General features: G+C 47.2%; 1 protein-coding gene across 3 annotated transcripts in view; it reads right to left on the bottom strand.

Moving 5' to 3' along the window:
• LOC134355789 (A disintegrin and metalloproteinase with thrombospondin motifs 7) overlaps positions 1–23303 on the bottom strand; it is a 203747-nt gene that overhangs the window by 54297 nt on the left and 126147 nt on the right. For all 3 annotated transcript variants that reach the window (XR_010020204.1, XM_063066203.1, XM_063066204.1), the window contains one exon: positions 13861–14002. Coding sequence is in view for 2 of the 3 variants with exons in the window: in XM_063066203.1 (XP_062922273.1) it covers positions 13861–14002 (142 nt within the window). In the remaining variant the exon portion in view is untranslated. The remainder of the gene's footprint in view (positions 1–13860; positions 14003–23303) is intronic.

Here is a 23303-nt window from a genome sequence, read left to right as displayed (position 1 = left end):
AAGAAAGAGCCTGGAGCTAAAGTTTAGTTGATACATTTGCACAAGGAACCTGGCAGGTGATAACAACGCCTGCAGATTCTGTATCAAGAACGTAGACGGCGGTGAGGGAGGCAAATGTGATGTTAGCATGTATTTTGAGAGGACTAGAATATAAAAGCTGAGGCTGGAAAAGGCAGTGATGAGGCCTCGCTTGGAGTATTGTGAGCAGTTTTGGGCCCCTTATCCAAGAAAGGATTGGAGAGGGTGCAAAGGAGGTTCACAAAAATGATTCTGGGATTGAAAGGTTTGTCACAAGGAGTGTTTAAGGGCTCTGGGTCTGTACTCGCCGGAATTCGGAAGAATGAGGGGGGATCTCACTGAAACTCATCAAATGTTGAAAGGCAAACAAGAGAAAATCTGCAGATGCTGGAAATCCGACCAACACACATGAAATGCTGGAGGAACTCAGCAGGCCAGGCAGCATCGGGGAAAAGAGTACAGTCGACGTTTCGGGCCAAAACATCTACTGTACTATATTCCTAGATGCGCTTAGCCTGCTGGGTTCCTCCAGCATTTTGAACATTGAAAGGCCTCGACAGAGTAGATGTTTCCAAAAGTCGGGGAGTCTCAGACCAGGGGACACGGTCTCGGAATAGAGGGAAGTCCTTTTCGAATAGAGATGAGAAGGAATTTCTCTCGTCAAGAGGGTGTGGGGAATCTGTGGAATTCTTTGCCACAGGTGGGTCTGGGGGCCAAGACTTTATGTGTATTTAAGGCAGAGGTTGATAGATTCTTGATTAAAGGGATACGGGGAGAAGGCAGGAGATTGGGGCAGAGAGGGAAAATGGATCAGCCATGATGAAATGACGGAGAAGACTTGATGGGCCAAATGGCCAAATTCTGTGCTTCTATCTTATGGTTTTATAGGCTGGGATTAAATCGGAGGATCGCTGGGCAGCACAGCTTGAAGGGCCGGAGGGCAGTGCTGTATCTCAATAAATAAATAACTTAATACAATCAGCAATAGTGGATCTGTCTCACTGGGAAATATGGTCCATAGAGGGCTGCAGAGGTCAAGTCATAAAGCGGAGGTCGTTAAGTTCTTGATCAGTAAGAGTGTCAAAGGTTACAGGACGAAGCCAGAAGAATTACTTCCGGTAAGATGGTGACGGCTTGGATGTAGTGGCCACTCCAGGTCCAGTGAAAGGTGTAACTGTCTGTCCTTTAGGTCTTGTTTTGCGATCACAAGACACAATTGGATACTGAGAACATCGAGTACTGCAGGACTATCCCATTGGCGAGATGCTCGAAAGCAATGGAGCTGGGCTTAGTGCGTACTGGTGTTGTGTTGTCACCTGTGTTTGTCGTGAGCCGTTGGACGGCACGCAGTGCAAGTGATTGTCTTGGATGTTTTTACTGCGATTGCTAGACCCTATTGGACATTGGTAGTGTAGCATACGACAACTCTGACTCACTGGTTCATTGGTGAGACCGACGGTAGGGGAGCTGCGTTGCCTCGGTTGTGGCCAGGACTAGGCCCTTGGACCCTGGAGTCGCCTGTTGCAGCCACCTAGGGGAGAAGACACCAGGGCAAGTGCGGGAGAGAGCAGAGGCCTCTACGGGACCACTGGAGTCCGTACTGGGCTGGGGACTGGCCCCTCCCATTGGTACTGACCTCCGGTGTTGGCTCAGAACTACAAGTTGACCAGGACAACTTACCATAAACCTACAGGCCATGTCATTCAGGGACTTGGGGGCTGTATTGTTTTTCTTTGAGTCTGTATGTTTTCTTTTTGCTTTTGTAGCCATATGTGTTACTTGCAGTGTACCGTGTGCTGTTGGTAATACGTTTGGCACCTTGGCCCCAGAGTGACGCTGTTTCATTTGGCTATATTTATGTCTGGTTGAATGATGATTGAACTTGAATGAGGTTGAGAGGGATAATAAATCAACCAAGGTCAAATAGTGGAGCAGACTCGATGGGCTGAATGGCTTAATTCTGCTCCAATGTCTTATGGTTACTCCAACTCCTCAGACAACTTAAAAGATTAGCTTTATTTAAAGATTACCACATGTACATCAAAACATAGCAAAGTTCCTCAGCATACATATCACCGAGGATCTCATGTGGTCCCAACATACCAGCTGTGTGGTGAAAAAAGCCCAACAGCACCTCTTCCACCTCAGACAATTGAAGAAGTTTGGTATGGGTCCCCAAATCCTAAGGACTTTCTACAGGGGCACAATTGAGAGCATCCTGACTGGCTGCATCACTGCCTGGTACAGGAACTGTACTTCCCTCAATCGCAGGTTGTAGGCACCTGATTCCCATCTTGGGGCTTGGAATATAAGTAGCCTTGGGGTCCAGTGTGGGCTGCAGGTTTGTCTTGTCAAGATTTCCTGGGAGCAACCTGCCGGTGGAAGGCTAGAGTGGCCACTTGCCATCTTTAGGCCGTGTTGGAGAATCATCGCTTCATGGAGCCGTGCTGTCGGTAGTCGGTGCTGTCTTTGTGGTATGGATTCGGCTGATTCTCGGGCCAGCTGAGTGGCTGCCAGCCACTCCGAGCTAGGTAGGGACCCGGCTGTTTCCACAGTCAGCCTAGGTTGCTTGTATTAACTGCGACTTGGAGCAACCCTGATGCAGAAATGGAACTGTCTGTCATTCTTTGGTGTTTGTCTCTTCTTGTCCTTGCCTCTGTGGGGTAAGTCAGGCCGTTCTGCTGTTGCCCTGCGGGGGATCTGTCTTGTCTTGTCCTCGCCTCCGTGGGGTAAATCAGGCTGTTCTGCTGTTGCCCTGCAGGGGAACCTGTCTTGTCTTGTCTTTGCCTCTGTTGGGTATGTCCGGCTGTTCTGCCGTTACCGGACGGATAGTCCTGTCCCACCTTGGTGTGGAGATAAAGTTGAGACCTGGCTTGTCCAAGTATAAGTTCTGGCTCTATGTCTATGTACTGTCCAGTCTGGTGTTAGTGTCGTGTTAAAGATGGGTCCTGGCTTTTCGAAGGATAAGTCCTGGCTCTATGTTGATGTATAGTTCCAAGTCTGTCTCCGAGCTCCAGCCTCAAGCCTCAAGAGCCAAGACCCCAGCCACGTCCTGTCCTGTAGCCATGTTATGTCCTTGCCTAGGTCTGGGGTCTGAGCCCGAGGCAAGACCCAGGTCCTGGGTCCTTGTCCAGTCTCTGGCTCGGAGTCCAAGCCCAGGCTCCTAGTTCATAGTTCCTTGTCTGGGTTCCCTGTGTCCAGTCTATGTTCTAGCCCAAGTCTGTGTTCTTGTCTCTGCTCCTTGTCTGTATCCTGTCATGTCCCTACTCCAGTCAAGTCCTGTGCCTTGTACTTCAGTGTCTGTGTCTTGCATTTGGGTCCGCTACCAGCGCCCCCATTGTGACAGCAGGAATCTGCAAAGAGTGGTGCTGACAGCCCAGCACATTTGTAAATGTGAACTTCCCACGATTCAGGACATTTACAAAGAGGGGTGTGCAAAAAGGGCCCGAAGGATCATTGGGGACCCGAGTCACCCCAGCCACAGACTGTTCCAGCTGTTACAATCCAGGAAGCGGTACCGCAGCATAAAAGCCAGGACCAACAGACTCTGGGACAGCTTCTTCCACCAGGCCGTCAGACTGATTAATTCATGCTGATACAATTGTATTTCTATGTTATATTGACTGTCCTGTTGTACATGGTATTTATTACAAATCACTGTAAATTGCATATTGCACATTTAGACGGAGATGTAACGTAAAAGATTTTTACTCCTCATATATGTGAAGGGTGTAAGAAATAAAGTCAATTCAATTCAATACGTCATTAAGTGCACATGCGCCGATCGTGCATGCAGCCTGGTACAACCGTTCCGATCAGTATTCTTACTTTCTTCTTACTTTTAACTTACGTCATTTTTTGTATTTTTTTTCACGGTAACACGTCGAAGCTGCACCCTCTCTAACATGCTGGTAAAGAGAGTTTTATTTGGGTTTTTAGTGCTGGAAATAGTTACATCCCGACACGCGGGACAGAAGCAAGGTCACATTGTGTATTCCAGGGACCAGCTGTTTGCGCTAATACCGGCCGGTTTAGTGAGCAGAACGGCGGACACCCCTGCAGAAATCTGGAGGAAAACACACAGAGGATGCAGAGGAGGGATCACAAAGTCGAGGAAAGAGGACCGGGTTGAGACAACAGAGACTTATGGAGAAGAGGAGTTCGGTGGGTAATAAAATGGACGAGTTCACGGCGCTAGCCAGGTGTTTAAGAACTTTTCGGGAGTGCAGTGTTATGTGCTTCACTGGAAAGGGGCTGCACGAGGACATTCCTGATCAAAACTTCTCCATGGACGGCTTCCAGACCATTCTGGCTGACCGGAAATACACTGAGAGCGGTAAGCGTAAAGGAGTTGGGTGCTTACTGTTCTGGCTAACAAAAGATGGTGCAATCCGGGTCATATTACGATCAAGGAATGTGTTTGTAGACCGGATATTGAACTTTTTACTGTTGGACTTCGGCCACATTCCACTGAGATACAACACTGGGCGGCACGGGAGGTTGTTCCTGCCTGTGGCCATCGAACGTGCAGCTCCTCCTGTGGAGGGTCAGACACCCTGAGCCAATAGACTGGTCCTGGACTTATTTTCCATCTGGCATAGTTTGCATTTTGTTGTTTGATTGTTTGTGGTTGTTGTATTGCTCTATTTACGCTCTATTCTTGTTTGGTGCGGCTGTAACGAAACCCAATTTTCCTCGGGATTAATAAAGTATATCTATCTATCTATCTATCTATTTGCATCAGTGACCAACACAGTCTGACGATGTGCTGGGGGCAGCCCGCAAGTGTTGCCATGCTTCCAGTGCCAACATAACAGCTAAGGACCAACTCTTGCCACTTCATTCGCCAGATACCTTTACATGCGTTCGAAATTTGCTATGGTGTGTTGGTCAGCGCAAGACATAACAGTACAACAAAAAACAACATTCAACAATTATAAAGAGTAAAGAATTACATAAAATAAGTTACAAGTTGTGGGCACGTGGCCAAGTGGTTAAGGCATTGGACTAGCTACCTGAAGGTCGTGAGTTCAAGCCCCAGCCGAGGCAACGTGTTGTGTCCTTGAGCAAGGCACTTAATCACACATTGCTCTGCGACGACACTGGTGCCAAGCTGTATGGGTCCTAATGCCCTTCCCTTGGACAACATCGGTGTCGTGGAGAGGGGAGACTTGCAGCATGGGCAACTGCTGGTCTTCCATACAACCTTGCCCAGGCCTGCGCCCTGGAGAGTGAAGACTTTCCAGGCGCAGTTCCATGGTCTCGCAAGACTAATGGATGCCTTAAAATTAAACTTAAGTTACAAGTTAAAGTGTGGATATGGAATAAAATGCCAATGAATACATAAGTAGTAGCACATATTTACAAAGTAAACTCACAGTAAATACGGCAGGAATCCCAGGCACCCGGAGGATCTCACGCAGTCACAGGGAGAATGTACAAACTTCTTACAGAGGGCAGAGGGAATTGAACCCCAATCGCTGCACTGCAAAGCGATTGCATTCATTGCTATGCCACCGTGCTGCCCTACCCGACCAAAAGCCCGCAAGTTTGAAGGTGCGATGCGAGTGAGGCAGAGGGAAAACCAGAGTTTAGCATCCAGTCCGTAAGCAGTGTTGGAAGAAACTAGATTCAGCGATGATCAGGAGCCAGGCCTAGGGAAGTACAGAGATCTCTGAGCGTTTTATGTCTGGGCAGAGGTTAAAGAGCGAGAGACAGCGAGAGAGAGCAAGAGAGAGAGAGGGAGGGAGGGAGGGAGGGAGGGATGGGGAGAGGGGGGAAGGGGGAGAGAGAGAAGGGGGAGAGAGAGAAGGGGAGAGAGAGAGAAGGGGAGAGAGAGAGAAGGGGAGAGAGAGAGAAGGGGAGAGAGAGGGGGAGAGAGAGGGGGGAGAGAGAGGGGGAGAGAGAGGGGGGAGAGAGAGGGGGGAGAGAGAGGGGGGGAGAGAGAGGGGGGGGAGAGAGAGAGGGGGAGAGAGAGGGGGGAGAGAGAGAGGGGGAGAGAGAGAGGGGGAGAGAGAGAGAGATATAGAGAGATAGATAGATATATCAGTTTAAAGTTAAATCATTTGTAGATTCCAGTGATGGGTGAATGTAACATCAGGAGTTAGGAAATAGGCAGCTATGCTCAGATTTATAAATGTCATGATCTGGGAAATAGTAGGCAGTGAATATCTTGTTCAATGCTGCAGTTTGAACTGAGAGTCCCCCTTTCCGGAATAACATGTACAGGAACTATTACTGCCGGATGATGAGTGGCTGGCTGAAAGACTCACAGAGGAACTTTCTCAGCTGATCGCCAGGCATGCCAAGAAATGCAGCCTCATAAGCTCCAGTCTACCTCCTGTTGACAGGTCCACTGTGGCTCTCAGGGGTTGTCCTCTGCTGCCTGCCCACAGTAACTCTCTATCACATCATTTAAACAACGGCCAATTCTCAACTGTACATAATCTGCTGTCCAACACTAACCCCATCTGCAATCCTCACCCTCACACACACACACAGACAGAAACTCATGCACATACACACACACCCTCACACATACACACAGAAACACAGGCACAGACACACACTCACTACACTCTCACACACAGAAACACATGCATACACATACACAAAATATACAAACTCATGCACATAAACACATGCATTCACACACAGACAGAAACACATGCACATACACACACATGCAAAATATACAAGCATACGCACACAAACACAAATACATGCACACAAAATATACAAACCCACGCACACATAAACACATACGCAAAGACACATGCACACACTCACACACAAATCCATGCATGCACACCTACAAACACACACTAACCCGCGTGCACTCTCTCTCAATGACACACACGCATTCAGTTATTACTGAGCCTCCAACTCAGGCTGACAACTTTCAATTTGGGCCAGAACTAGACCTCTGGAACCTGGAATTCTCTCTCCCAATGTTCCCATGAATTGTAACTTTGGCTGCGATCCCACATTCCCATGGAAGGATCAACTCCGGACTTCAGTGTTTGAGACAACAGGTCACAGTTGTGTTCTGCACAGTTCTGTGGAAACTTAAGGTGGATACTGGTCTGGATCGGATAATGCCTGCGGAAGGTCATCCACATAACTGGCTTGTTTCCGATACAAGCAACAAGACTGGGATAATCTCATGGACAGAGAATTGCAAAGGGCTGATGGGTAATTACTGGAAGAGTTCAAAGTTCAAAGTACATTTATTATCAAAATATGCACGTCACCATATACAACCCTGAGGTACATTTACTTGAGGACGCTCAAAGAAATACAAGAGAATCAATGAAAAACTGCACAGACTGACAAACAACAAATAAGCTAGTGACAAATTGTGCAAATAAATACAGTAGATAGAGAAAAAGAAAGGAAAAAAAACTAAGAAGAAGGAAGGAAAGAATGAAAGAAAGAACTGGGAACAACAGTTGTAGAGTCCTTGAAAGTGAATCTGTAGGTTGTGGAATCAGTTCAGAGTTGAGGTGAGTGAAGTTATCCACACTGGTTTAGGAGTCTGATGGTTGAGGGGTAATAACTGTTCCTGAACCTGGTGGTGTGGGACCATGAGGCCACTGCTAGTGCAGCTGAAGCGGAATAAAATATCTGCTTCTCTAAAATCTCTTTCACAGCTCATTCTAAAGTGCTTCACAATAAAATAAATACGTTTGAGATGTAGTTATATTTGGGTTGGTAGGTTACTCCAGGCAAATCTATTCATTCTTTCCATGATAACCATTCTACTCTTTAAAGCATCAGTCCTTTACCTCTTACTAATCACAACCTAGCTTATATCTCCCAACCTCCCCCACCTGGTCTCACCTATCTCCTGCCAGCTGGTAATCCACCCCTCTCTCAACCTTCTTATTCTGCCCTTTGCCCTTCCAGTCCATATCAACAGTCTCCGCCTACAGCGTCGACAGTTTATTCATTTCCGTAGGTGCTGCCTGACCTGTTGAGTTCCTCCAGCATTTTGTGTGTGTGTGTCGCTCAAGATTTCCAGTATCTGCAGTCTCTTGTGTTTCAGCTTTAAAGCCATCTGTATTCAAAATTATCTATTCTCTTTCAAACCTTTTATAGAAAATCAATCCAATCATCTCAGGAGAGGCAGCAGGGAAAAGCTGAACATAGTTTTTTTCTAACATTAGTCCTGGGAATTAAGATATTGAAGCAATAAATCACAGTGAACTTGAAATATAGTTTTCTGCTCCAGTGAGGTTGGATCAGAATATCTTCCCCAGTAGACATTCCAATTGCACCAAATAATCACTGTTCAGGCAGTGTAACACAATCGTTGGCTGCAGGTCCTGTCCAGTCTATCAGTCTTTAACACCAACATCTCCTCAGTATTAATCAACATGGTGCTTGTGTTTGACCGGTTTCTCTTTCCCTCTTGCTCGTGCTGCTGGAGGAAGGTGCCTGTGTTCAACCGGTCTCTCTCTCTCCCCCCTCGCTCAATGCTGCTGGAGTCTTGGGTTGTGGGCAAGGTTTGACCGACACATTTGTGGACTGGACTCTGTACTTCACGTTGTGTGTGTTTCTCGTTACTCCTTTTCTTAAACTGCTATTTTGCGCGATTTTGATCATGGCGGATGGGTCCTGAGGCCCTCAGTCAATGAACGACACAGTGCTAGATCGAATTTAACTGAACATTTCTAAACTGTTTCCACAACCTTGTGGTTTGGTGTTCCATATTCTGTGTTTTTCGCTTGTTTTTTGCCATTTGTGTGATTTGTTCTTTTTTTAATGAGTTCGGTCTTTTGATTTTTTCCTTGAATGGGTTCCATGGTGTTTCTCTGTTTCATGGCTGTCTGTGGGAAGACGAATCTCAAGGTTGTATACTCTGTACATACTTTGAATCAAAACCTGGGCCTCTGTACCTCTCGCTACAATTGCATCCTCGGCTTCCTCACCGGGAGACCACATTCAGTACATAGCAGAAATAACATCTCCTCCTTGTTGACATTCAACACCGCAACACCTCAAGGATGACTGCTTAGCCCACTGCTCTACTCTGTCTACACCTAGAATTGTGTGGCTAGGCACAGCTCAAACACCGATGACACAATTGTAAGCAGCAGAATCTCAGATGGTGACGAGGAGGCATACAGGCGTGAGATAGATCAGCTGGTTGGGTGGTGTCACAATAAGAACCCCACACTCAATGCCAGTAAGACCAAAGAATTGATTGTGGATGTCACGAAGGGGAAGCTGAGGGAACACACACCAGTCTTCATCAAGAGCGCCGAATGGAAAGGGTGAGCAGATTCAAGTTCCTGGGTGTCAATATCTCTGAGAATCTACCCTGAGCCTAACATATTGAGGCAGTTACAAAGAAGGCATGACAGTGGTTTTATTTCATTAAGAGTTTGAGGAGACTCGGTAAATCACCAAAAACACTTTCACGTTTGTACAGATGAACCATGAAGGGCATTCTAACTGGCTGCATCACCATCTGGTATGGAGGGGCCAATGCACAGGACCGGAAAAAGTTGCAGTAAGTTGCAATCTCAGCCAGCTCCATCATGGGCACCAGCCTCAAGGACATTTTCAAAAGGAGATGCCTCAAGAAGGCAGCATCCGTCACTGAGGTACCTCACCATCCAGGGCGTGCCCTCTTCTCATTGCTACCATCAGCGAGGAGGTGCAGGAGTCTGAGGACCCACACTCAACCTTTTAGAAACAGCTTCTTCCCCTCTGCCATCAGGTTTCTGAACCCATGAACAGTACCTCACTTTTTGCTCTCTTTGTGCATTACTTATTTGCTGCTATTGTAACTTCTGGTCATTTTTAACATATTGCACTGTACTGCTGCTGCAAAACACGAAGCACGTCAGTAATAACAAGCCTGATTCTCTTTACTCCTCTAACCCCAGAGTCTTGCTATTCTTTCATGAGCCAGTGATCACAACAGTAAAACATCTTAAGTTTTATTAGAGTAGAAATGCAGCTTAATCAAACCTTATGGAATGAGGAAAAACTATCCAATCCCATTTTAATTCTTGCTGGTTTGGGTGGGGTGGGGGCAGGGGGGATGGGATTGGGTATTAAAATACCCCTCTCAGATGTGAGCCAGTGTTGGTTCACCTTTGTCAGACAGTTGAATTACTTGTGAATGGGGGAATTAAATTTCTTCAGCACACTCTCTCTTGGGACTCAGCCAATACCAGCTGCAGCCTGAAGCTAGTTTTTGCATTGTATTAAGTAAAGGTTTTGTCTTGCGGAGAAGGGGGTGATGGAGAGTGCCCAGAAGACCATTCACAGCCACAATAAATGAGCAGCATCTCCCTTGGACTCTGAGTTTTTCAGATCCTTGTCTAAATAAAGACTCAGTGGGATCAAATTTGAAATCAGAATCAGGTATATTATCACTGGCATGTGTCGTGAAATTTGTTAACTTAGCACCAGCAGTTCAATGTAATACATAATATAGGAGGAAAAAAAAAATAAATCAATTACAGTATATGTATATTAATAGATAAAAATATGTAAAAACAGAATATATATAAAAAAAGTGAGGTACTGTTCACAGATCAATGCCCATTTAGGAATCGGATGGCAGAGGGGAAGAAGCTGTTCCTGAATCACTGAGTGTGTGCCTTCAGGCTTCTGTACCTCCTCCCTGATGGTAACAGTGAGAAAAGGGCATGCCTTGGGTGCTGGAGGTCCTTAATAATGGAAGCTGCCTTTCTGAGACACCGTTCCTTGACGATATCCTGGGTACTTTGTAGGCTAGTACCCAAGATGGAGCCAACTAAACTTACGACCCTCTGCATCTTCTTTTGGTCCTGTGCAGTAGACCCCCACCCCACACCAGACAGTGATGCAAGCCTGTCAGAATGCTCTAAAGCATAGTTTTATTTATTTAGAGTTACAGTGTGGAACAGGCTGAATGAGCTGCACCCTGGCTAGTTAACCCTTTCCTAATCCCAGGCCAATTTACAATGACCAATTAACCTACCAACCGGTATGTCTTTGGAAACCGGTGCACTGGGAGGAAACCCACGCAGTCACGGGGAGAACATACCAACTTCTTACAGGTGACACTGGAATTGAACTCTGAAACACCTCACACTGTAATAATGTCGAGCCAGCTGCTACAGTACCATGGCGCTCATTCGCGAAAGTGATCCAGAAACCAAAGCTGGAGAAGGAACCAGTAACACTGTTGGTCCATCTCAAAACAATGCACTGGGGAAGTGAGCAACTATTCACAGCATTTCCCCTTGTTGGCCTCATGTCACAATGTGGGATTTCTACTGCATTACATATAGCCTGCCGCCTTATTCAAAGAAAGCAACAAAAAGCAGATCTTGGCAGCAAGGAATGTCACCATGGAATTAAAATTCTGACGAAAATTCAAAATTCTGATGAAAATTCAAGGGAAAGGTTCCTGGAAAGTTGAAGGAGCAAGTAAGAGGAAAATTAAAAGGTCTTGTTATATGAAGGGTGTTTGGTGGCCCTGGGCCTGTATTTACTGGAATTCAGAAGAATGAGGGGTGACCTCATTAAAACCTATCGAAAGCTGAAAGGCCTTAGTAGAGTGGATATGGAGATGATGTTCCTTATGGTGAGATTGTCTAAGACCAGAGGACACAGCCTCAGAATACAGGGACATCCTTTCAGAACGGAGATGGGGAGGAATTTCTTTAGAAAGGGAGTGGTGAATCTGTGGAACTCTTTGCCACATGTGACGGTGGAAGCCAAGTCTTTATGTATATTTAAGGCAGAGGTTGATAGATTCTTGATTGGTCAGGGCATGAAGGGATACGGGGAGAAGGCAGGAGATTGGGACTGACAGTAAAATTGGATCAGCCATAATGAAATGGCGGGGCAGACTCGAGGGGCCACAGGGAGAAAAAAATGGAGGCCACACGGAAGGAAAGGGTTAGATTGATCCTGGAGTAGATTAAAAGGTTGGCACATCATAGTCTGAAGGGCCAGTACTGTGCTGTACTGTTCTATGTTCTGTGTTCTGACTGGATTCTGCTATGCCCATCTCTAATGCCTTTTGTATTGATTGAATTGGTATTGGCATATGAGCAGTATGTCTTGCACACTGTTCATGCAGATCAAATTGTTTGAGTGAGAAAAAGATAAAAGAACAATGCAGAATAAAGTATAAACATTGCTGTTGCTGAAAGAGTGGAGAGCAGGTAAACAAAAGACATTCAATACCACACGAGGTGGATTGTGAGGCCAAGATTCCTTAATGTACAAATGTTCAAGGGTTTGGTAGCAGTGGGGTATTCAATCAATTAATTCTGGCTCAGCCTACAAACCCCACATCCCCTGAATGAAGAAAACAGGTACCACAATGGCGTTTGTGATCCTTCTGTTCACAAAACTGACATTGCGTTCCCAATGTTAGAACCTGTGTTGCTTCCTCTGGAGCCTTGGAACCTGAGGAGAGAGCTGACGGAAGTTTATAAAATATTGAGAGGCAGACTTAGGATAGATGGCCAAGATCTTCAGCCCAGGGCAGAAATGTCAAATACCCCAGGGAACAACTTTAAGGTGAGAGGGGAATGTTTAAAGTGGGAATGCAGGGCAAATTTTTTTCAGAGAGAATCTACCAAAATCAATATCAGGTTTGATAGCACTGTCTTATGTCGTGAAATTCGTTGTTTTGTGGTAGCAATACAGTGCAATACATAATAATAGACACTATAAATTTACATACATGTTAAATTACATAAGTAGTGCAAAAAGAGAAGAAAAAGCAGTGAGATAGTGTTCATGGGTTCAACGTCCATTCAGAAATCAGATGGCTTAGGGGAAGAAACTGTTCCTGAATCGTTGAGTGTGTGTCTCCAGACTCCTGTTTCTCCTCCCTGATGGTAGCAATGAGAAGAGGGCATGTCCTGGGTGGTGGGGGTGCCTAATGATGGACGCTGCCTTTTTGAGGCATCGCTCTTTGAAGATGTCCTGGATGCTGGGGAGGCGAGTGCCCGTGATGGAACTGGCTGAGGAGTGGGTTCCTGGAGTAGAGGTGGAAGCAGGTACCATTGAGGCATTCAAGGGCCTTTTAGGCAGATGTACTAATGTGCAGGGAATGGAAGGATATGGACCATGTGCAGTCAGAGGGGATTGGTTATGGTCGGCACAGACACTGTGAGCCGAAGGGACTATTATGTGTTGTACTGTTCTGTTTTCGGTGCTCTTGTCGTGATGACACTCAGAGAGTACCTCACCACTAGCAATGCATTTGGATCAAAAGTAAATTCCTTTTGTTTCCTTGACCAAGAGATTGAGGGATTTACGCCAATTTACTTTAGGAAGCGTTTGCGCACTTTGCTCTGGGAAGCATTATGCAAGATTACTTTGGGAAATCCTCCAAGGGGACCACAACCTTGTTGTGGTTTGGAGGCTTGTTGCCTCAATGACCTGCAGAGATATGCTGGCTCTGGCTCTTGGTAGGGTCACGCTTGCCAAACAGGTCAAAGGGTAGAGGCCAGACTAAGAGTGGTCCACCAGTCCTCCATTCAGTTCAGGGCTAACAACCCTGACTGATAAAACAAAATTGTTACAGAAACAGCAGTGAAGAATCCTTCTACATCTGAGTGTGATGGTATTCCTGAGTCTCCACCCAGGACTTGCATGGCTGACAGCAGTGAAAACCGAGAGGAAGCTACTCACATGATGAAAGAAGCTCTGAACACCCACAAAGATAGAGGACCTTCATTGCTGCACTAAATGTCAGCGGCTTCACAGACACTAAGTAAAGTAACTACTTTGGGAATGTATGCCTGATCTGCTCTGGGATCTGCTGGCACAGTTTGCTTTGGGAAACGTTTGCACACTTCGCTTTGAGACACTCACCACCGCCGCACGTTGCAGAACATTCTGTCCACAGGCCGTAACGCCAGAAAAACTCTGGTGCTGGGATCTCATTCTCATGATCTAGGTCCCGCCGGACGGTGTATTCGAAGCGTACGCCAGGATTCGTCTCCTGAAACAGCAGCTGTCAAGGCAAGTAAAAGTCACCTGTTGATGATCCCAACCACAGACTCCGTGCGTTTAGACCTACACATCTTCCCCAAGCTACGAACGCCTGACCTGTATGCAGACTGTGTATATGAGTGCTTGGGAGACCAGATAGATGGGGATAGATTTGCTGGCTGTCTTGGGGCTAAGGCATCTTCTGCCGGTTTGGAACATCATCTACAGCCTGATTTCTGACTTGCAAAGTGTCCATTGTACAGTTCGCAGGAACAGAACTCTGTTGTAACTTGGTGAGGTTGGCAAGGACCCCCACCATCCAGGCCCTGCTCTCTTCTCACTGCTACCACTGTGCAGGTCAGGAACAGTTATTACCCTTCAACCATCAGGCTCCTGAACCGGTGTGGATAACCTCTCTCACCCTGACTCTGAGCTTCGAATCACACACCCATCACCCCCCCCACCCCCACCGACATCAATGTGGTTCAAACCACTGAGTTTCTCCCGCAGTTTGCTGGCAGCTTGTTTCAATGGGGGGCGGGGGGGGCAGAGAGAATCTGCGTGTGTGTTGCGTGCGTGTGTGTGTGTGTGTGTGTGTGTGTGTGTGTGTGTGTGTGTATGTAAGAGAGAGGAAGAGTATGTGTGAGTGTCTGAATATGAGGGGGGAAGAGGGAGAGAGGGGAGGCAGGAGGAGGGAGGAGAGAGATGCGTAGAAGGGAGAGGGAGAAAGGGGAGGGGGAGAGGGGCAATGGGGATGAGGGAGGGGCGAGGGGGTATGGGAGGGAGAGGGAGTGTGTGTGTGTGTGTGTGTGTGTGTGAGACGGTCAGTTCATTCCTGGGGTGTTGGTGGGGAGGGGGGGAATGAGGATGAGCTCCAAGGGAGGTGACACGCTATCTAAACCACTCAGTTTACAATATTCTTGAACAAAAACTGTTTGCCCTTTCTTCTCTGAGGACATGAGAGAGTGTCTCAGTTACTCATGGAATGACTTAACCACAGACTTCAGATACACAGTGAAATTCATGTGTTAGGAGGGGGTCCCGCGTGATCAGCAGCTGAACCAGAGCTCATGCACAATGAGCAATGTGATCCCACTGGGATGGAATTTCTCTCTCTCTCTGTTCTTTGTCCTGGATTTCTGACAGTTTTGTACAGACTATCCCAGAATCCCAGTGGAAGCAACACCAGAAAGGGTTTTGGTTGTTGAGAAAGTGTGCTGGAAAATCACAGCATCATGTGCTAAATCTCCTTTCACCCTAACCTGAACTGTCTCATCAAGCCAGCTCTCAGATTATCCTACATTACCTCCCACCCTGACAGCAGTGTCGTTTTAAACTTCTCAGCTTTAGATGCCAAGACACAGAAGAAGAATGTAGAACAGCCACAAAGTTGTGCTGCTGCGTTCACTAGCAACTTTGATGTGTGTTGCACAAAGTTGTGCCGATATTTTAACCTACTCCAAGATCAATCTAACCCTGCCCTCCACATCCATGTGCCTATCTGAGTCTCTTAAATGTCCCTAATGTACCTGCCTCTGCCACCACCCCTAGGAGCGCAGTCTAAGCACTCACCACCAATCTCTGTGTAAAAACTTATTTCTGATATCCCCTCATACTTTCCTCTTTATGTCCTCTTGTATCGTAAATAATACTTCAATTTCTCCCTCAGCCTCTCCTCCATTACAAGGCTTGTTAAAGTTCAGAATCAGGATCAGTTTAACATCACTGACATACAGTATGCTGTGAAATTCGCTGTTTTGTGGCAGCAGTACAGTGTGAGACAGAGAACACAGAAATCTACAGCACATTACAGGCCCTTTAGCCCACAATGTTGTGCCAACAAAGTAACCTACTCTAGAAACAGCCTAGAATTTCCCTGCTGCATAGCCCTCTATTTTTCTAAGCTCCATGCAGCTATCTAAGAGGCTCTTAAAGGACCCTATTGTATCAGCCTCCACTGCTGCCGCTGGCAGTACATTCCATGCACCCACCACTCTCCGAGTGAAAAACTTACCCCTGACACCCCCCTTGTACTTACTTCCAAGCACTTTAAAACTGTTCCCCCTCATGTTAGCCATTTCAGCACTGGGAAAACCCTCTGACTATCCACATGATCAATGCCTCTCATCAACCCTCCAAGCCCAACATTTTGTAATTCATAAAGATACAGAAAGAGTGCAAAAAAGAAAGGAATACTAAGGCAGTGTTCATGGTCCATTCAGATATCTAGTGGCAGAGAGGAACTGGCTGAATCTACAACCCTCTGGAACCTCTAGTGCATTGGAGGCTCCATACCAGTCAGGATGCTCTTTGGTGACGTACCAAATCTCTTCAAATTTACAGAGCATGCCTTCTTTGCTATTGCTTCTCTCAGTAGCCCTGTCCTCACCTCCCGGGTCAGAGGTAAATTATGCCTAATTGCCTCCCTAGGAAGCACCTTAGGGCATTTTCCTTGTGTTAAAGGAGTTATGTAAACACGAGTTGAGAGCAACCTGATAGTTCTGGATGGTAACTGTTCAGTCTGACCTGACTAGCGGATTGTTTACAGTTAAACACCCCTGGTTATGGTTAAGAAGGCATCAAAGAGCCTTCCTGTACGAGGTGAGGCACATGAGTAGAGATGTCACATTTGCAATGAGGCCCTCTGCTAGTCGAGGTTGACCATGGATATTGTGTCCTAGCTGTCCACATGATATGCAGGCCAGTACATAAGTCAGGGCAGTACACAGGCCAGTACACAAGCCTGGGTAGTCCAATATGGAGAGCAAGCTGTTGCCCATGCAGCAGGTTCCCCCTCTCCACACAGCTGGTGAATCCAAAGGAACAGCAGGGACCGATCGATACAGTTTGGCACCAGTGGCATCGAAGGGGTTGCCAGTCAAGGTTGAAGTTAACCTTTGGGATTTAGGGACTCCAGCTTCGAATTTTTCCTTGGTGTTTACTCCCGAAGCCTTCCCCATGAGAGGGTACAGCCACAAGACTGCGGAGGTTTATGATCAGAGTTTTCCTTCTCTGAAATGAGCTGCCAACCACAGCTGATGACCCCATCTGCCCAAAGCGACTGGTTTTAAGGTGCCAGTAACCCACCTTTGCCCCTTCTCCTGTCAGTACAAATGGTTCTGTTGGTCTTAGTACCTAAGCCACAAGTGAAAGTCAGGAGCTGGACTCGGTTATCCCTAAGATCACAAGACAAAGGAACAGAATAAGGCCATTCAGCCCATTGAGTCTGCTCTGCAAGTGTGGAGGTTAGTGCAATGTCTTTACAGTTCAATTCCCGCCGCTGTCTGTAAGGAGTTTGAACATTCTCCCCGTGAGCACGTGAGTTTCCGCTGGGTGCTCTGGTTTCCTTGCACATCCCGAAGTCATTCAGATAAAGGTTAGGAAGCTGTGGGCATGCTATCTTGCTGCCGAAAGCGTGGGGACACTTGTGGGCTGCTCCCAGCACATCCCCAATCCAAGTGAGGTATTTACTGTAAGTTTGGACTGCACATACGTCAAATAAAGCTAATCCCAGATCTTTTCCTTTAGATTCCAGAAAATTTCCATGGACAGAATTCTGACTGGTTGCATCACAAGAGGCTGCAGAGGGTTCAGCTCCATCACGGGCAGAGTTCAGCTCCATCACGGGCAGAGGGTTCACCCAGCTCCATCACGGGCAGAGGGTTCACCCAGCTCCATCACGGGCAGAGGGTTCACCCAGCTCCATCATGGGCAGAGGGTTCACCCAGCTCCATCATGGGCAGAGTTCAGCTCCATCACGGGCAGAGGGTTCACCGAGTTCCATCTCGGGCAGAGGATTCACCCAGCTCCATCATGGGCACAGTGTTCACCGAGTTCCATCACGGGCAGAGGATTCACCCAGCTCCATCATGGGCACAGTGTTCACCCAGCTACATCACGGGCAGAGGGTTCAGCTCCATCACGGGTAGAGGGTTCACCCAGCTCCATCACGGGCAGAGGGTTCACCCAGCTCCATCACGGGCAGAGGGTTCACCCAGCTCCATCATGGGCAGAGCGTTCACCCAGCTCCATCACGGGCAGAGGGTTCACCCAGCTCCATCATGGGCAGAGCGTTCACCCAGCTCCATCACGGGCAGAGGGTTCAGCTCCATCACGGGCAGAGGGTTCACCCAGCTCCATCATGGGCAGAGCGTTCACCCAGCTCCATCACGGGCAGAGGGTTCAGCTCCATCATGGGCAGAGGGTTCACCGAGTTCCATCACGGGTAGAGGGTTCACCCAGCTCCATCACAGGCAGAGGGTTCACCCAGCTCCATCACGGGCAGAGGGTTCACCGAATTCCATCACGGACAGAGGGTTCACCCAGCTCCATCATGGGCAGAGGTTTCACCCAGCTCCATCATGGGCAGAGGGTTCACCCAGCTCCATCACGGGCAGAGGGTTCACCGAATTCCATCATGGGCAGAGGGTTCACCGAATTCCATCACGGGCAGAGGTTTCACCCAGCTCCATCACGGGCAGAGGTTTCACCCAGCTCCATCACGGGTAGAGGGTTCAGCTCCATCACGGGCAGGGGGTTCACCCAGCTCCATCACGGACAGAGGGTTCACCCAGCTCCATCATGGGCAGAGCGTTCACCCAGCTCCATCACGGGCAGGGGGCTCACCCAGCTCCATCATGGGCAGAGGGTTCGGCTCCATCATGGGCAGAGCGTTCACCCAGCTCCATCACGGGCAGAGGTTTCACCCAGCTCCATCACGGGCAGGGGGTTCACCCAGCTCCATCATGGGCAGAGCGTTCACCCAGCTCCATCACGGGCAGGGGGTTCACCCAGCTCCATCATGGGCAGAGGGTTCGGCTCCATCATGGGCAGAGCGTTCACCCAGCTCCATCACGGGCAGAGGGTTCAGCTCCATCACGGGCAGAGGGTTCACCCAGCTCCATCACGGGCAGAGGTTTCACCCAGCTCCATCACGGGCAGAGGTTTCACCCAGCTCCATCATGGGCATCCATCATTAAGGACTCTTACCAACTGGCACATGCCCTCTTCCCATTGCTACCACCAGAGAGGAGGTACAAAAGTCCAAAGACCCTCATTCAACATTTCAGGAACAGCTTCTTCCCCTTAGCCATCGGATTTCTGAATGGTCCATGCACACTACCTCACTATTTTGCTGTTTTTGCACGATTTATTCCTTTATTTTTGTCATTTATTGTATTTTTATGTCTTCTACTGTACTGCTGTCGCAAATAACAAATTTCACAGCAAATGACAGTGATATGGAATATCAGTGTCAAGAATATAAAAGCAAGGATGTAATGTTGAGGCTTTCTAAGGCACTGGTGAGGCCTCACTTGGAGTATTGCTAGCAGTTTTGGGGCCCTTTTCTAAGGAAGGATGTCCTGACATTGGAGAGGGTTCAAAGGAGGTTCACAAAGATGATTCTGGAATTGAAGTGTTTTGTCACACGAGCAGTGTTCGATGGCTCTGGGCCTCTACTCACTGGAATTCAGAAGAATAACGGGGCGGTGGGGAGGGATCTCATTGAAACCTATCCAATGTTGAAAGGCCTGGACAGGGTGGATGTTTCCTGTGGTGGGAGAATCTTGGACCAGAGAGCACAGCCTCAGAACAGAAGGACATCCCTTTAGAACAGAGGTGGGGAGGAATTTCTTTAGCCAGAGACTGGTGAATCTGTGGAATTTGTTGCCACAGGCAGCTGTGGAGGCCAAGTCATTGGGTGTATTTAAGGCAGAGGTTAATAGATTCTTGATTGGTCAGGGCACGAAGGGATACAGGGAGGTGGCAGGAGATTGGGGCTGATAGTGAAAATGGATCCACCATGATGAAATGATGGAGCAGACTCGATGGGCCAAATGGCCTAATTCTGTTCCTATCTCTTATGATAATAAACCTGATTCGGACTTCCTATAATGTCTGTAACTTACTGGCCCGCTGCATAAATCCACTGGCCAAAGATGAAAAGGCTCTGATCTAGAGAGCCAGATCCATAGAGATACAGCACAGCAACAGGCCCTTCGGCTCAACAAGTCCACACTGACCATAAATTACCGATTTGCATTAATTCAATTCATCCCATTTTTTTTTTATTTCTTTGCTTTTCTGAGACCAGATTCTTCCTTTTACTTGGTAGGGACAGAAGGCAATTTCCTCTCTGCAGATGGACACTCAGATGCTGATGTGTGTGTTTGGGTATACTTTAGGAGAGAGGTCGCTGTGTTATTGTGTTGTGGGAGCAGGGGTGGAGAGTGGAATCAGAGTTTCATACACCAAGAGTGAGTTAGGACGGCAGCCAGGGAACTGGAACTAACCCCGTTGTTTATTCAACGGGGAGGCCTTGGGCTGAAACACAAAAATCTGTTTTCAGATAGTACACTGGACAACTTTACAGAACAGATAGTTTTCAGATAGCACACTGGACAACTTTACAAACGTCGGTGGGAACAAACAGACCAATAATAACTCATTTACAGAAAAATACAATAACACAAAGAAGCCAGGAATGTGTATATGCAAATTTCTGTCGTGTGCCCAGGTACCCATGTGTGTGTGTACATGCTTGTGCGCACACATGTGTGTGTGTGTGTGTGTGTGTGTGTATGTATAACTGTGGCAGCACAGTAGTGTAGCGGTTAGCTCAACACTTTACAGCCTCTGCATTCAATTCCCACTGCTGCCTGTGACTACACGAGTTTCCTCCAGGTGCTCTGATTCCTCCTACAGTCCAAAGACGTACAGGTTAAGGTTCGTGAGTTGTGGGCATGTTATGATGGTGAAAGAAGGAAGACAACATTTGCGGGCTGCCCCCAGCACCTCCTCAGACTGTTTTGGTTGTTGACGCAAGCAACACACTTCACTGTATCTTTCGATGTTTTGATGTACACGTGACAAATAAAGCTAATCTTCTTGATCTAAACGTCGCTTCTTAATCTAAGCTGTCTGCATGTGCTTCACTGACTCTTAGCAAGATCTGAAACACATATGCTGCTCCTCTTTCCCACTTGTGACCCCACTTAACATGAGCTGATCTCTACACTAACTCTCACAACTACTAAAGTGCTCGGGTACCCTCTGATACGCAGGGCGTGAGTTCAGAAGCAGAGGCCATTCATCCCAGGCATCACAGGCGTCTTCCAGGGTCACTGCTAATTAATGTGATCAATATACATCACACACTACTTATCACAGGAGATCTCAGAGTTCAAAGCAAAGTTGTTATCAAAGTGCATAGACATTACTATACACTAACTTGAGATTAATTTTCTTGCAGGAGTTTACAGAAAAAGAAAAATTGAATTTTATGAAAAACTATATATAGACAGAAAATGTGCAAAAGAAAACCAACTGCAAATAAAAATTATATCGAGAATATAAGTGAGTCTGTAGGTTTTGGAATTAGTTCAGAGTAGTTACTGGTGAGTGAAGTTATCCACACTGGTTCAGTAGTCTAATGGTTGTAGGGTAATAACTGTTCCTGAACCTGTTAATTAACAATGGACTACAAAACTACACCAATGATCTTCAGATCTTGCTATCAACAGTTAAATGCGGAGCCGTTAAGCGCAGCGCCTTTAATGGTCAATGCCAAGGCTGCAAACACAGCAGGAGAGGCAGAATTCAAACCAGGCTGAGGGACAGAGAGACGAGGCCTTATCTACCCAGTACCTTTTGGTGAATGTTCAGTCGCTGGAATATAAGATTGACTATCTCAGGGCAAAGCTGCCGCATCAGAGTCAGATGAAGCACATCCCAATTGCTTGTTGGATTGAAACTTGGTCAACAGCAAAAATGCCGGATGAATTTATCTGACCGGACTTTCAGAATGGATCAAACCGCAAACTCCAGTAAGGAAAAATGTGGTGGCTTGTGCTTGTTAGACAGTTCTCATTGGCGTACGGATGTTGGGGTTATGTCAACTTCGTTCACCTGACTTAGAACAACTATCAATTAAATGTAGACCATTCCGTTTGCATCGGGAATTCTCACCCATGACCCTGACCGTAGCTTACATAGCATCAGCGGCAGATTATAAGCAAGCGCTCACGAAACTGCACAATGTCGTCTACAAAAAAGACATGGACCATCCCAACGCATTTCAAATTATAGTCAGTGACTTTAACCAGGCCTGTTGAAGAAAACCCTGCCCAATTATCACCAGTGCATAACCTGTTGCACCAGAGGTTCCAACACACTGGACCACTGCTACACTTCGATAAGGAATGCCTATCGTTCCTTCTCAAGACAGAGTTTTGGCAAGTACTCCTGCTAACTGCATTCGACAGAGACTAAACAGCAAGGATCCAGATATCAAGACAACCAAGAGGTGTTTGCATGAGGCTGAGGAACTGGATTGCCTGGAGTCAGTAGACTGGGCCATGTTCAAGAACTCATCGAGGACCTGAATGACTACACCAGATTTTATTGAAACAGCTGTGGATGAGTGTGTCCCCACAAAATCATTCAGGATTTACCCCAATCAGAAGCCCTGGATAAACCATGAAATCTGGAATTTGCTGAAAGCCAGATCAGAGGCATTCAAGTCTGGAGATCAGGAATGCTACAAGAGGTGAAGGTATGATCTCTGGAAATCCATCTCAAGAGCAAAGTGGAGATTCCAGACTAGACTGTGATCAACGAAGGATGCCCAACAGCTGTGGTAGGGTTTGAATGTCATAAAGCTAAATCATGTGACAGAGGGGATGGCAGAGCTTTGCTTCCAGATGAGCTCAATGCCTTCTATGCTCACCTTGACCACCAGAACAGGGAGGAACTATCACACAGCCCCATGTCTCCTGATGATCCTTTGGTCTCCGTATCTGAAGGTGACGTGCGGGCTGCCTTCAAGAGAGTGAATCCAAGGAAAGCATCTGGTCCAGGCGGAGTACCTAGCCGAGTACTGACGACCTGTGTTGACTAACTGGCTGGTCTATTCACAGATATCTTCAACCTCTCGCTCTGGCAGTGTGTGGTACCCACCTGTTTCAAGCAGGCTTCAATGGTAGCGGTGCCCAAGAAGACCGTGACTGTTGCCCAGTTGTACTTCCATCCACAGTGATGAAGTGTTTTGAGAGGCTGGTGTTGAAGCATATTAGCTCCTGTCTGAGTGGTGACTTGGATCTGCTCCAATTTGCCTACTGAGGCAACAGATCTATAGCAGATGCCATCTCATTGGCTCTTCACACAACTCTGGAACATCTGGACAGCAAAGATGCATACATCAGAATGCTCTTTATTGATTACAGCTTCAATACCTCCTTGTGCAATTGGATCCTAGATTTCCTCACTTGCAGGCCCCAGTCAGTTTGAATTGGTAAAAGCATCTCCTCCACGATCTCCATCAG

The sequence above is a fragment of the Mobula hypostoma genome, chromosome 13, assembly GCF_963921235.1.
Source record: "Mobula hypostoma chromosome 13, sMobHyp1.1, whole genome shotgun sequence".
Taxonomy (NCBI): Eukaryota; Metazoa; Chordata; class Chondrichthyes; order Myliobatiformes; family Myliobatidae; genus Mobula; species Mobula hypostoma.
Note: the sequence above shows the minus strand (reverse complement) of the source record. Positions and strands in the feature narration are given on the sequence as shown.